Here is a 13,971-nt window from a genome sequence, read left to right on the forward strand (position 1 = left end):
AGTGCCTGGCACATCGTAGGCAATAAATAAAAGATTTTCTAACAAATGAACAGGTATCTACTATGCTATTTCATAGAGGCCAAGTCTCTTGTGTAGTGTTGAGAATTCCAAACAGCTTACTGATTTCTTCAGAATCCTACATCATTTTCAGAGTATCTTTTCTTTCTTTTTTTTTTTTTTTTTTTTTTTTTTTTTTTTTGGAGACAGTGTCTCGCTCTGTCACCCAGGCTGGAGTGAAGTGGCACAACCTCAGGTCACTGCAGTCTTGACCTCCCAGGCTCAAGCTATCCTCCCACCTTTCAGCTCCCTGAGTAGCTGGGGCTACAGGCATTAACCATCACACCCAGCTAATTTTTGTATTTTTTATAGAGACGGGGTTTTGCCATGTTGCCCAGACTGGTCTCGAACTCCTGGGCTCAAGTGATTCTCCCGCCTTTGCTTTCCGAAGTGCTGGGATTACAAGCATGAGCCACCATGCCTGGCCTCGAGGTATCATTTCGTAAGAGATTATGTTTCCTTTACCTTGTGGGTAACTTTTTTCATAGTTTCTACATCATATCCCCCACCCCCACTTTTTGCTCTTCTCTTATAAAGTAGGATCTATGTAGACTTGGCATTTACTAATAAATAGTAGTTGGTTGCTGTTAACACTAAGATCTCCACTTGGGTAATGGATATATTTTCTTTCCACATCTACAGCTAAACAGCAGATAAATGTGCACACCTCTTCCTCTTAAATTCCAGTTGCTAGAAGGCATTCACCTGGCTCCTCTCCTTTGTTCTCCTACTGTGACATCTTTTCTTGCCCCTACACCCTAGTTCTTTGACATTACTCTGAGGGAGTAGGTAAAAAAGTACAATTTGTCTTGTCTCTCTCCTATCTGTAGCATTTACAGATCTCTACAAAGTTAGAGATCCACTTTGCAGAATTCACTGTGACACCACTGGCTTGTTCTTTCTACTCAATTATCTTATAAAAATTACTTTTTGGCTGGACACAGTGGCTCACACCTGTAATCCCAACACTTTGGAAGGTCGAGGCAGGCAGATCACATGAGGTCAGGAGGTCGAGACCAGCCTGGCCAACGTGGCGAAACCCCGTCTCTACTAAAAATACAAAAGTTAGCCGGTCATTGTGGTGCATGCCTGTAATCCCAGCCTCTTGGGAGGCTGAGGTAAGAGAATTGCTTGAACCTGGGAGGCAGAGGTTGCAGTTAGCCAAGATCAGGCCACTGCCCTCCAGCCTGGGCAATAGAACAAGACTCTGGCTCAAAAAAAAAAAATTAATGGATACAGAAAGATGGTGGACAGAGGAATAAGCAAGAACAGAACTCTTTGACTTTATCATAAAATAATACTGGATGGTATATGTTGACTGCCAGGTTTTCTAGATGGCACACTCCTCAAGTCTCGTTAGTCAGGAGATAGTGTAGACAGTCTTACTCTGTCACCCAGGCTGGAGTGCAGTGGCCTGATCTCAGCTCACTGCAACCTCTGCCTCCCAGGTTCAAGTGATTCTCCTGCCTCAGCCTCCCGAGTAGCTGGGATTACAGGTGTCTGACACTGCATCCAGCTAATTTTTGTATTTTTAGTAGAGACAGAGTTTTGCCATATTGGCCAGGCTGATCTTGAACTCCTGACCTCAGTTGATTCACCTGCCTCTGCCTCCCACAGTGCTGGGATTACAGGCATGAGCCACAGTGCCTGGCTGTAAATTGCCTTTTTAATACCCCGTCACCACCACCCCCTTTTGTAGCCAATCTCTGTTTCCTGTGGTGTGAGGCCTGGTGTTTGTCAAAACAGTGCCATCAATATTACATGAGAAAGTGAAGCGTTATCCTACATCCTGGTGTTAGGATTTTTAGTAGTGTCCAGTTTTTCATAGAGTACACATTTTCTTTTTTTTTTTTTTGCGTGTCTTCCTATTTTAGTGGGAAAGGCCTGCTATTGAGATATAATTTGAAACCTGGAGTTTGAGAAGGCTGATTTAGCTTCTCTGAACTTAAGCTGATTGGTTGAGTCCCCTCTGAGATTGTCCCTAGTTCAAGTCTTAGCCCCCTGTCCTGAAGTTGTATTTTCCCCAGTTCTGCTTGTTTTTCTCTTTTATTCTTAACCATAAGACTTTTCCTTCCCAGTAATAGGAGGAATCTATACTATTTGTACTAGAGACAGACCCTGTTAGAGAGTTTTTAAAGCTTTTGCTAGATCATGTCCTGAGTCTCTGATAATGTAAGAAAAAGCAAGGAGAAATGGGGCATGAGTAAAGTTGTGCTGAAGCTTGAATCTATGATATGCCAGGACCTATATTGATGGAGGAAGGATTGCCAGCTGACAGGGGTAGTAGAAACAGTTCTCTTAGGAATGGGAAATTAACTCTAAAGGACTCCTAGTTAAGACTTACCATGGAATCTCTGGGCAATTGGAAATACTGTACTTTCCCCTAGGGAGATGGAGTGGGAATTGATTTTTCCTTAGGTCCATTGTAACTCGGTTAGAAATACAATTGAACCTGTTTGTCCTGTCTGTTGTGATATGATAGCCCCATAGGAAGGGTCTTTTTTTGTGTGGGAGTTTATTTCTGGCGTCTCTTGCCTGTATTGTTTCCTTTAACAGCTTTTTAAATTTTCTTTTTCCAGCAATGATGTTGTCCACTGGGCATGTACTGACCAATGTGGCAGGTCTGAGAACATAGCTGAAGCTGAAAATAGGAAAGCTGGGGGCAAGGAAGAGCCTTGAATCTTGAGGTGGGACGTTGACTCTAAGATGTCCTTGAGCAGTGGAGCCTCCGGAGGGAAAGGAGTGGATGCAAACCCGGTTGAGACATACGACAGTGGGGATGAATGGGACATTGGAGTAGGGAATCTCATCATTGACCTGGACGCCGATCTGGAAAAGGACCAGCAGAAACTGGAAATGTCAGGCTCAAAGGAGGTGGGGATACCGGCTCCCAATGCTGTGGCCACACTACCAGACAACATCAAGTTTGTGACCCCAGTGCCAGGTCCTCAAGGGAAGGAAGGCAAATCAAAATCCAAAAGGAATAAGAGTGGCAAAGACACTAGCAAACCCACTCCAGGGACTTCCCTGTTCACTCCAAGTGAGGGGGCAGCTAGCAAGAAAGAGGTGCAGGGGCGCTCAGGAGATGGTGCCAATGCTGGAGGCCTGGTTGCTGCTATTGCTCCCAAGGGCTCAGAGAAGGCGGCTAAGGCATCCCGCAGTGTAGCCGGTTCCAAAAAGGAGAAGGAGAACAGCTCATCTAAGAGCAAGAAGGAGAGAAGCGAAGGAGTGGGGACTTGTTCAGAAAAGGATCCTGGGGTCCTCCAGCCAGTTCCCTTGGGAGGACGGGGTGGTCAGTATGATGGAAGTGCAGGGGTGGATACAGGAGCTGTGGAACCACTTGGGAGTATAGCTATTGAGCCTGGGGCAGCGCTCAATCCTTTGGGAACTAAACCGGAGCCAGAGGAAGGGGAGAATGAGTGTCGCCCGCTAAAGAAAGTCAAGTCTGAAAAGGTAAGAGGTGGCCAGATATGGCTGCCCACTGACTGCCAGTCAGAACTGCCCTGGACTAACTGCCAAACACTATGTGTACTCTGTGGGAGGCTCATTAGTGTGGGTAATGACCAATTACAAGGTCAGAGCAGCTGGTAATGATAATGTGGTTTTGTTCCAAATTAGAGGATTCCCCTACAGACTCATTTACAGCAGGCCTGGACATTTTGGAATAGGATATTTGTTGTTGGGGGCAGCTACTTTGTAGAATGAACTTTCTGTAGTCTGAGTTGAGACCTTCCCACCTTGTCTTTGCCCAATTCAGATGCTTGTTGGTAGAGATTGGCATCAAACCTTTATTTGGTTCCCAGCTTGACTGGCATTTCATCATCAGACTCATAATAGTTGATAAACAATACGCCTTTGGTCATAATACAGATTGAGTACGGTTCTTGATGGGATAAATGGTGCTGTTGGGTCTCTGGTAGAACAAAGGGTTAAATTTCATGGCATATCTACCAAGTGTTCTATTGCTGGCTACCAAAGAGCAAAGGGGCACATTTTTGGGGCAAGAGGTACTCATTGTACTTTGAGGTACTTAGATCTTATGAGTTACTGTTGCGGCTATGACAGTTTGGCCTAGAAGGAGATTCTTTGGCCACTAAAGATGTAGCTTTGTGCCAGGTATCTCCCACAACTATTAGGAATCAAAGTCTCCTGGTGGTTTGATAGCTGCCAAACAGTGTAATGATACCTTGCCTTCTGCTTGACTTGAAAGGACAGGTGCCTGCAGCCCCAGGAGGGGTTAGAACTGGTCCCTCCTCTGGGAAGATGATCTTAGTTCATGCTTCAGGAAATGGAACTTGCAGGGCTGGAGGAGAATAGGTGTGAGTCTCGGGTCAGCTCAGGCAGCTTTAAAGTTCAGCAGCTTGTAATTTCCTGCAAAACAGTGGCCTTGTGGTGAGCTGTTCATTGGCTCTTGATTTTCTGCTCTGTGCTCTGCTCACCCTGTGCTTTCAGCTGATCCCAGCAGATGCAGTATAAATTGATTTCTCTGTAATTACATCAGCTGCAGCAGGGAATACCTATTTCCATATGTAAGTGTTAATAAATAAAGGCTGGATATGTATGTTTGGGTGGTGGTGCCTGGATTCCAGTGGTAGCTCATGCTTTCTTTGCTATCGGTATTTTGGTCTTTGCCTCTGGCACATCTGTAGCTCTTAGCAACATCTGGGCCTCTCTGGTAACAGGGCTGTGAGTTTCTTCCACTAATAATACAGTGGCTCATTCCCTTTTACCAGTGGCAGCTGCCAGAGAGGCTGCCTGTGTTTAGGTGGCAGATGCTATAGTCCACTTCAGCAGAGTTAAGTTCCAGCTGGTTACTAGCTTGGCTCATCCTGTGCTGGCTGTGATTTGCTATTTTCTCTCGGGTACAGATGGATAATACTGTTTTAAAGAGGCTTAGGAGTACTAGCAGTTGTTGCTTCTGTTCCAGGCCCATTAGACTGTTCCCTACATCTGGCTTCAAGAAACTCTTGCCATATATCCATATTCATAATCATTATTCTTCCTGTACTAAAAAGTACTTCTGAGGATGACCTTCATTCTCCTGTCTAAATTTTAGAGTACTTGACTCATGTTGCAATTTTCTAAGCCCTGTAGTAGTCTGTGGATGAAAGGATTAATATTGCTTAGCTTTGTATTTGATTTAAGTATAAATGTCCATGATTGTCTCTAACAGAGAAGCAAATGGAACCCATTTTCTCACATATAGGTGCATGGACTGATTGGGTGGCTGCCCTTCAGATTATAATTGAGCTAAAAGATGCAGTATATTCAGCTAAGAATACATCTTGGTGCCAGGGAATTTTGTTCCTTAATAATGCTGCTTTGTCATACAAGCTTTGCCTCCCAGGGAGACTGTGAGAATGGGACAGCAGAATGAGAAAGAAAAGGGAAAGAGACTGCACTTCAGTTTTTGAAAGAGAAAATTGCTGGCAATTACTATTAGAAGCAGAAAATTTGCTATACAGTTTCATGTAACCATAAGCAAGAACCTGCTTTCTCCATTCCTTCCCCTGTTCCCTCAACCCTTTTGGACAGTCTGGTTCTGGGGGTGCCTTTCCATATTACCTTTGGCTATTGAAATAAATAATTATTGAAATAAATGTTTGGGAGTTGCTAGGAGATTAAAACATGCTGTGCAGGGAGAGAACATTTCTGGACTGGGAGCAGCAGAAGAGGCAAGTTAAAGGAAAGAAAGTAGGAACCATGCAGAGGAGCAGCTTTTGAGAAGCAAGAATCTCTCGGTTTGGGGCATAATAGGTGCTCAGTGAGTATTCAATGATTAGTACTATAATTTATAAGCAAAGTCTTTGAAAACTTCTTTAAAATCTTCTCTCTGAGGAATGGGCTTGCCTGTGGTTTGGGACGTTTCTATGTAGGGACAACCAACAGAACAAAAATAGCTAAACAGATGTTTTGATATAATCTAGGAATTGCATTTTTCTAAACTGGGAGCTGTCATGAAGAGGAAGAACTCATAAAATTTGGGAAGTTTCTTGACTGAAGTCTGTGGTGCAGAGTAGCAATGTTGACTACTAGCCAATGAGGAAGATTTGAATATTGAAATTACTGGCTGGGCCTGGTGACTCATGCCTGTAATCCCAGCACTTTGGGAGGCCAAGGTGGGCAGATTGCTTAAGCTCAGGAGTTTGAGACCAGCCTAGGCAACATGGTGAAACCCCATCTCTACAAAAACTACAAAAATTAGCCAGGCATGGGTGGTGTGCACCCGCAGTCCCAGCTACTGGGGAGGCTGAGGTGGAAGGATAGCTTGAGCCTGGGAGGTAGAGGATGCATTGAGCTGAGGTGACACCACTGGACTCCAGCCTAGGCAATAGAGCCAGACCTTGTCTCAAAAGAAAAAAAGACAGAGAGAAAGAGAGAGAGAAAAATTATCTATCTCATGCTCTTCTCTCTTGTGAAAGTAGATATCTCAGGCTATGGCCTAGGAAATTTTCTATCAGATGAGGATGTGGATTTCCCTTCATGGGATCCCACTTTTGCTCATCATACCTTCCTCTGACAGGGCTCTCTCTGTGCTGTTTCCCAGAGTTCTAGGAGAGACCAGAGATGGCTCTTAGCAACTGCTGCTGCTCTGAATTGTTATTGAACACTTTTGCCTCATACTTCCTGCCAGCTGAAGAGATGGGGGAGGGAATGTTGAGGAATAAACAAGACAGAGCCTTCTGGCTCCTGCCTGTTCCCTTGCCTTTGGTTTGATTGATGGGTTGTTAAGTTAGGGATGGAAGGGGAGGTAGGGAGGAGGGCAGGCGCCTGTCTCAGTGTCCTGAGCTTAGTGCTTATGTCGCCACTCTGACAGGAAAGAAAAAAGGAATTTACAAACCACAGATGGCAACGATCTATCTGTGCTGACTTTGTCAGGGCTTATGACCAGGAGTTTAAGGTGAGACTCCTTCTTTTCCCCCGAATCATATAAAATAGCCAAGTAGGCTCTAGTAGTTAAAGAAAGGATCTAGAAGTTTCCAACCAGAAACTCCCCCTCACATGTCTTTAGCTGCTGCTTTTGATCTTGCAAGGTAGGAACACTGCACTTAGCTTTTCCCGTGTTTGAATGTCAGCTTCTGCTGCTTTCAGAATGCCGCATGTATTTACCACTTCCCCCATTAGTTTAGGATACAAAGAAAACCATAAAATGTGCTCTTTGCTCTTTCAACTTCTGATCATGCGTGCTGTCATATCCTGTGTTCTTAAGAGCATCTTCCTTTGCCGTTGGTTTTGTATTCCTGCCCTAATTTGTGCCTTCTAGCTCAGTTCTCTTGTATTGCAGTCCCTCATTGCCCAACCAAGGTCAGGTCTCTTTTATTCCTTCTGATCCAAGGCTTTCTTAACGCCTTCTTCCACTAGCTGTTATTTCTCAGCTATTGATGGCATAGCAGTCAACTTTGCTTCCTGAAACCAAATGCCCTCAAGCATTTTCCTTCATGGAAAACATTAAAAAGAAGTTGATATTTATGTCGGACAGAGTTGCATTCTGTAACTACAGGCTTAATTTATTTTTTCATTCAGAAACTCTGTTTTCCTTCTAGGTGTTGTAATTCAAGGTGGTCCCAGAGAAAGATTATCTTGTCCAATTTCCTCATTTTATAGAAGAAACTAAGACCAGTGAGGTCTTGTGACTTGCCCAGCATCTCACAGGTAGTCACTGGCAAAGCCAGGTTTGCAGACACCAAATTCTTATGGCATGTTGTGATTCTCCATTTTCCCACTTTATTTGTTATTTTCTTAGTATTATTATTTTTGAGATGGAGACTCACTCTGTCACCTAAGCTGGAGTGCAGTGGCACAATCTCGGCTCATTGCAGCCTCTGCCTCTGAGTTCCAGCGATTCTCCTGCCTTAGCTCCCCGAGTAGCTGGGATTACAAGTGCGCACCACCATGTCTGGCTAATTTTTTTTTAGTAGGGATAGGGTTTCACCATGTTGGCCAGGCTAGTCTAAAACCCCTGACTTCAAGTGATCCACCTGCTTCGGCCTCCCAAAGTGCAGAGATAACAGGCATGAGCCACCACGCCCAGCCTATTTGCATATTTTTAAGGCAGGGTCTCGCTATGTTGCCTATGCTAATCTTGAACTCCTGGGCTTATGCACTTCTGCCTTGGCCTCGCGAGTAGCTGGGACTACAAGTGTGTGCCACCACACCCAGCCATTTTTCCAATGTAAAGATTACCTTGAAACATTAGATGAAAATGCTTACATACTCCAGAATTGCTTTTACCCCAAAACTGCTTCCACTTGTTTTTCACAGTGACTTTAACACTGTAGACACTCAATAAACAAAGGATCTTTGAGTTTAGGATTTTAGGGTAAGGTAATGAATGATGTTTGCAAAGAATAACCATTACAGCTGGCACTGAACCTATCCTGTTATTTACAAAGAAGAAAAGTTACTTTAAAACTGCTACTTTGAGCTTGACTACTTATGATATATGTGTGTGTGTTCTGGAATATTTCATTCAGCCAAATTTTCATTGTAATAATTGAGGAATAGTTCTTTCTTTACTTGGCAATTGCAGATAAAAAAACCCTGTTCTAGTGCTTCTTCCTTGGACACATCACTAATAGGCAGACCTTCAAATGTATCGTGAATATTACTAAGTATTTGTAGAGAATATATACTGTTGGGTAATTGTTATCACTTTTCGTTCAGTCAGTAGATTAATTGGATGCATTTTAGGTGCTAGATTTTCTACTTGGTATTGGGTATACACTGGTGAATAAAACAGAAATAGTCTCTGCTTTTTGAGGGGCTTACAGTTTACCATCTAGAGCAGAGTTCCTAAAAGGGCATCCCATAAAACCATGTACATCACCAGAGTATCAAAAACGCATATTCTTGGACCCTACCCCAGATCTGCTAAATAAGTTTTTGGGGTAAGGGCCCAGAAATCTGTACTTCCAGAAGTCTCTCCAGATAATTGCTATATACATCAAAGTTTGAGAACCTTTTGTGAATTTTTCTTTCAAGATAGGTATTGGGGGCCACTTCTCATTTAAAACACCAGCCTTCTAAACTTGATTTTTGCATCAACTCTTATGTATAATTTAGTGACTAAGAGCATAAACTCTAGCCAGGCGTCCTGGCTTGAGCCTGGGAGGTTGAGTTTGCAGTAGTGAGCTGTGATCACACTAGTGCACTCCAGCCTGGGCAACAGAGTGAGACTTCATCTCAAAAAAATAATAAATTTTTTAAAAAGTGTGAACTCTAGAGCCAGACTACCTGGCTTTGTATCCTACCTTTGCACTTACTTACTGAGTGATCTTGACCAAGTTTCTTAATTGTTCTTCCTCAGTTTTCTTATCTGCAAAATGAGAGAAACAGCACCTACATTAGTTTGTATTTATTTATCTATTTATGAGAAGGAGTCTCACTCTGCTGCCCAGGCTGGAGTGCAGTGGTGCAATCTCTGCTCATTGCAACCTCTGCCTTAGCCTCCAGAGTAGCTGGGATTACAGGCATGCACCACCACGCCTGGCTAATTTTTGTATTTTTAGTAGAGACGGGGTTTCACTGTGTTGGCCAGGCTGGTCTCGAGCTCCTGGGCTCAAGTGATCCACCCACCTTGGCCTCCCAAAGTGCTGAGATTACAGGCGTGAGCCGCCACACCCGACCTTACTAAGGTCGGCCACACCCGACCTTAATCGTCTTTAGATTAAGTTAGCTAATTCATATAAGATACTTAGTGCCTGGCACTTGGGAAGCATTCAATAAATATTAGAACAAAGAAAAATACAGTTTGAGTGGAAAGTGGTTTTAGTCTGTTTTAGGCAATAAGGTACTGAAATACATAACATTCCACTTTACAGGAATCCCTGTATGAACAGATAAACATGTTAGCTAAGATTTTTAGCACTGTGGTCTGAAGAAGTTCAAAATCTAGGCCGGGAAATTTTCATGGTGGTGATGTGTTCCAAAGCCCCTGATATTTATAGTTGGAGGTCGGGGAAGACCAAAATTAGCTTAGGGCATATTGAAGTGGCCTGTTGAATTTCAGACTTCATATGTTGAATTTCAGACTTCGATATGAATCGAGCTTCCTTTCTGGCCATATCCCTGGTGTGGGTTTGGGTATGTTGGATGGATGTAACTGTAGTTTTGCCAGCATATGCAATCTCACGGACACAGGAGTAGCACTAAGTGTTTTTGTTTCTACACAAGAGTGCGTGGAACAAAATCTAAGTCTTAGCCCTTAATCTTCCTCCCCTAGTGTGAACTTGTATTTTTGCCATTTGGATATAAGAGCTTTTACCAGCAGAGCTCATCCAGGGAGGCAGCAGGGCTTGGGCTTTCAGGCTGGAGGTGGCAGTAACATACACAGCTGAGATCCTGCCACTGCTGGCTGTCTGAGCCCTCTCTCTGTGGTTTTCACTCTTCAAGCCATGCTTGAGTAACCCGCCTCCAGAGCTGCTGACAGGGCTGTGTTCAGAGGCCTTGGAAATTACACTGTTCATTTCCTTATCATCCCCTGACCTGCAGTGCAGAGCCTTCTGGTGCAGGAACAAGGCAGAAAAAATCCAGACGGCTCCCAGCCAGCATGTGTCAAGAGCTACAAAGAAGGAAATTGGACTTGCTCACTTAAAAACCATGGGGTTAGGCTTTGATTTTCAGTTCCTGTGGAGAGTTATTTGTGTGTATGAACATGTCCTATCTCTGTGTATATGTATAGAATGAGTCTGTGCATGGCAAAGCTGTGGAGGAGGAGCATCTGAAAGTAGAGAGCAGAGGGAAGATGGCTTTTCTCTTCAGTTAATTTCCCAGTTGTGCCATTGGGGTGGGCCTGGAACCATTAGCATCAGGAAGGTGCCAGACCATATTAATATTTTAAAATATATTTCTCTCAGTACAGTTTAGTCATGGTTCAGAGCACCCACAGAAGAACCTTTCCTGGCTGACCAAGGAGACATTTTTAACAAATCCTATTCCCTAAAGTCATTCATCCTAGATGACATTGACATAATCAATATTTAAGCTGCCTAAGAAAGTGTAGACTTTGAGTCAGTCGTGGGTAAGAGCAATGGCTCTTTTGAGATGAAGGATAGTGTGATAAAAGAGAGACCTTTGTGATAGCTAAGGTGAACTAAGGAGGAATTTGGAGCATTTTGAGATTTTCTGTTCATAGGGCAAAGCTCTGTTATATTTTAAGAGCCCATCCTTGTTTTGGGGGTTGGTATTACAAAGGAATCTACTTTTCTTTTGGCATCTGTTGCTCAAGGAGGCCTAAAGGAAAGACTTCAGGCTGAAGTAAAATGTGAGCGGTAAGACGTTCTTAGCAAAGTTTACAAACATTCTGTCCTTAATTTTCCTTTTTCTGGATTTCATGTACCTTCATGTTAGTGGTGCCATTGAAGCCTTGGTGTGAAGTGGGGAAGAAAAAGAAAGAAATCTTTAAGCTTTCAGACCCTGGAGGTGTTTTAAACCCTAAGTGTCTGTCTTGTTGAAAGTACTCTGTAGAGAAGTGTCTTCACATGAGGTGATAGCTAAGGTGAGAGGGGATTACTTCCTTTTCCCTTCATATAAATTAGTGGGCCCTGTATCAGCAGCATCTGAGAATTTGATAAAAATTTGGATCTCAGACCTCTTCCCAGGCTCTAAAGTTAGACGCTCTAGACTTGAGACCCAGCAAATTTTTTTTTTCTTTTGAAACAGGGTCTTACTTTGTTGCCAAGGCTGGAATACAGTGGCACAATCAAGGCTCACTGCAGCCTCAGCCTCCCATGCTCAAGTGATTCTCCTGCCTCACTTCCTACCTTCCCAGTAGCTGGGACTACAAGTGTGTGCCATCACACCCAGCTAATTTTAAAATTTTTTTAGAGACGGGGTCTCACTATGTTGTCCAGGCTGGTCTTGAACTCCTAACCTCAAGCGATCCTCCTGCCTTGGCCTCCCAAAGTGTTGGGGTTACAGGCGTGAGCCACTGTGCCCAGCTGAGACCCAACAACTTGCATTTTAACATTAGCGGTCCTGTTGATTGTGATACACACTAAAGTTTGATATCTACTATTGTAGAGCACCCGTCCCTCTTAATAGTGAAATTGAAATTTCCAAAAACTTGAAAGGGTAAAGTGTAAAACTGGGCAGTAGGTATGGTTTTTTTCTCTTCTTTGATTGATATCCGTATATATCTTTAACTCTTTGTGGACAAACTGACAGGAACCTAAAATTGGAATGAATATCTAAGGGTTTGGGACTTTGAGAGCAGAAGAACAGAAAAGATATTTTAAAAAGACCCACTTTTCTCATCTCAATGGAGGAAGTAAATAATAGTACTGACTTCATAGGGTTATTGTGAGGATTAAATGAGATAAAAAGATGTTAAGCACACAGCACAGTGCCTAGCATTATAGTAAGTAACCAATAAATGTTAGTTGTTGCTAATGTTACTGTTCTTAGCTTTGAGGTGCGAGATCATTGTGAAATTAAGGAGAAAGGATATCCTTAGAGACTTTGAAGAATTATCCTCTGAAGGCTTTGGAAAATAATGAATTTATGATAGCTAATATTCCAACTCCTACTGATTTCCAAGAAGGCTTGAGGGAGAGATTGATTCAGAGCATTTAGAGGTATTGAAGTTTGGGGTTTTGTTGTTTGGTCAGTTTGGAAGTGTTTGTTGGACTTCTTTTGGCAGAGGGCTGATCTCATGTTGAGAACCATGGCTTTTGTTTATTCTCCATTAAGGTCAGTTTCTTTGGATATAACCAACTTCTTCTGAATTATTTTCCTAAGGATTGAAATGAAGATAACATGATTGTTTTCGTATAGGAAGTTTCTTTCCTCTCTCTGCTAATCCTTGTAAGGTACAGACTTTAGCCTTTTGAAGGGATTAGCTGAGGTAGCCAGAACAGTCAAGAGAAGAATGAGGATTGAGGTACTGTAGTCCCCACTTATCCTTGTTTTGCTCTCTGTGATTTCAGTTACCCTCAGTCAACCAACATGTGAAAATATTAAATGGAAAATTCCAGAGATAAATAAATCACTGTTTTAAACACTATTCACCCCATTTCATCTCATCACGTAGGCATTTTATCATCTCACATCATCACAAAGAGGGTGAGTACAGAACAGTGTTTTGATAGAGAGAAAGAAAAAGACACCATATTGACACAACTTTCATTACAACACATTGTTATAATTTGTTTTTATAGTTTTAGGGTTTTTTTGTTTTTTTGTTTTTAACAGACAGGGTCTCCCTCTGTTGCCTAGGCTGGAGTGCAGTAGTACGATCACAGCTCACTGCAGCCTCAAACTCCTGGGCTCAGGTGATCTTCCTGCCTCAGCCTTCCAAGTAGCAGAGGCTGCAGGCATATATCACCACGTCGGGCTAATTTTTAAATTTTTTATACAGTTGGGATCTTGCTAGTTGTCCAGACTGGTCTGAAACTCCTGGGCTCAAGTGATTCCCCTGCCTCAGCCTCCCAAAGTGCTGGGATTACGGTGTGAGCATGTGTCTTACTGCTCACACCTGCTCTTACTACTGTGTCTAATTTATAAATTAAATTTTATTATAGGTACGTATGTAAAGAAAAAAACCTAGTGTATGTAGGGTTCGATAATACCTGCCATTTCAGACATCTACTGGGCGTTTTTGAATGTATGTCCTGTGCTTAAAAGGAGGCTACTACTTTTTTGTGAGGAAATAAAAAAGACAGTTTTTAGATGTTTTGAGGTGGTCAGTTTTTACCCTGAAATGTTTGTTGTCCATTGGGACATGACAATTTGTGCACCTGTGAAATACTCTAATTGCTTTTTAAATTTAAGATTGCTGGGTTACAGCCCTGGTGGCAAATACTAGATTATGTTTTGATGAGCCAGACCTGGGCATTAAATCCTTTCTTGGGGTCTGTTTTCATTTGGTAATGAGTTCTTTTTTATTTTTATTTTTATCTTTTTTTTTTTTTTTTT

At 42.7% G+C, this 13,971-nt stretch overlaps 1 protein-coding gene across 1 annotated transcript in view; it reads left to right on the plus strand.

Annotated features, from left to right (window-relative positions):
• The first annotated feature begins 2,615 nt into the window (after window positions 1-2,615).
• The window catches only part of ZNF609 (zinc finger protein 609), a 207,227-nt gene continuing 195,871 nt past the window's right edge, over window positions 2,616-13,971 (plus strand). The window contains exon 1 of the mRNA XM_017885011.1: window positions 2,616-3,510. Coding sequence (XP_017740500.1) covers window positions 2,764-3,510 — 747 coding nt within the window. The 5' untranslated portion in view covers window positions 2,616-2,763. The remainder of the gene's footprint in view (window positions 3,511-13,971) is intronic.

The sequence above is a fragment of the Rhinopithecus bieti genome, unplaced genomic scaffold (genome assembly GCF_001698545.2).
Source record: "Rhinopithecus bieti isolate Rb0 unplaced genomic scaffold, ASM169854v2 scaffold_13262, whole genome shotgun sequence".
NCBI lineage: Eukaryota > Metazoa > Chordata > Mammalia > Primates > Cercopithecidae > Rhinopithecus > Rhinopithecus bieti.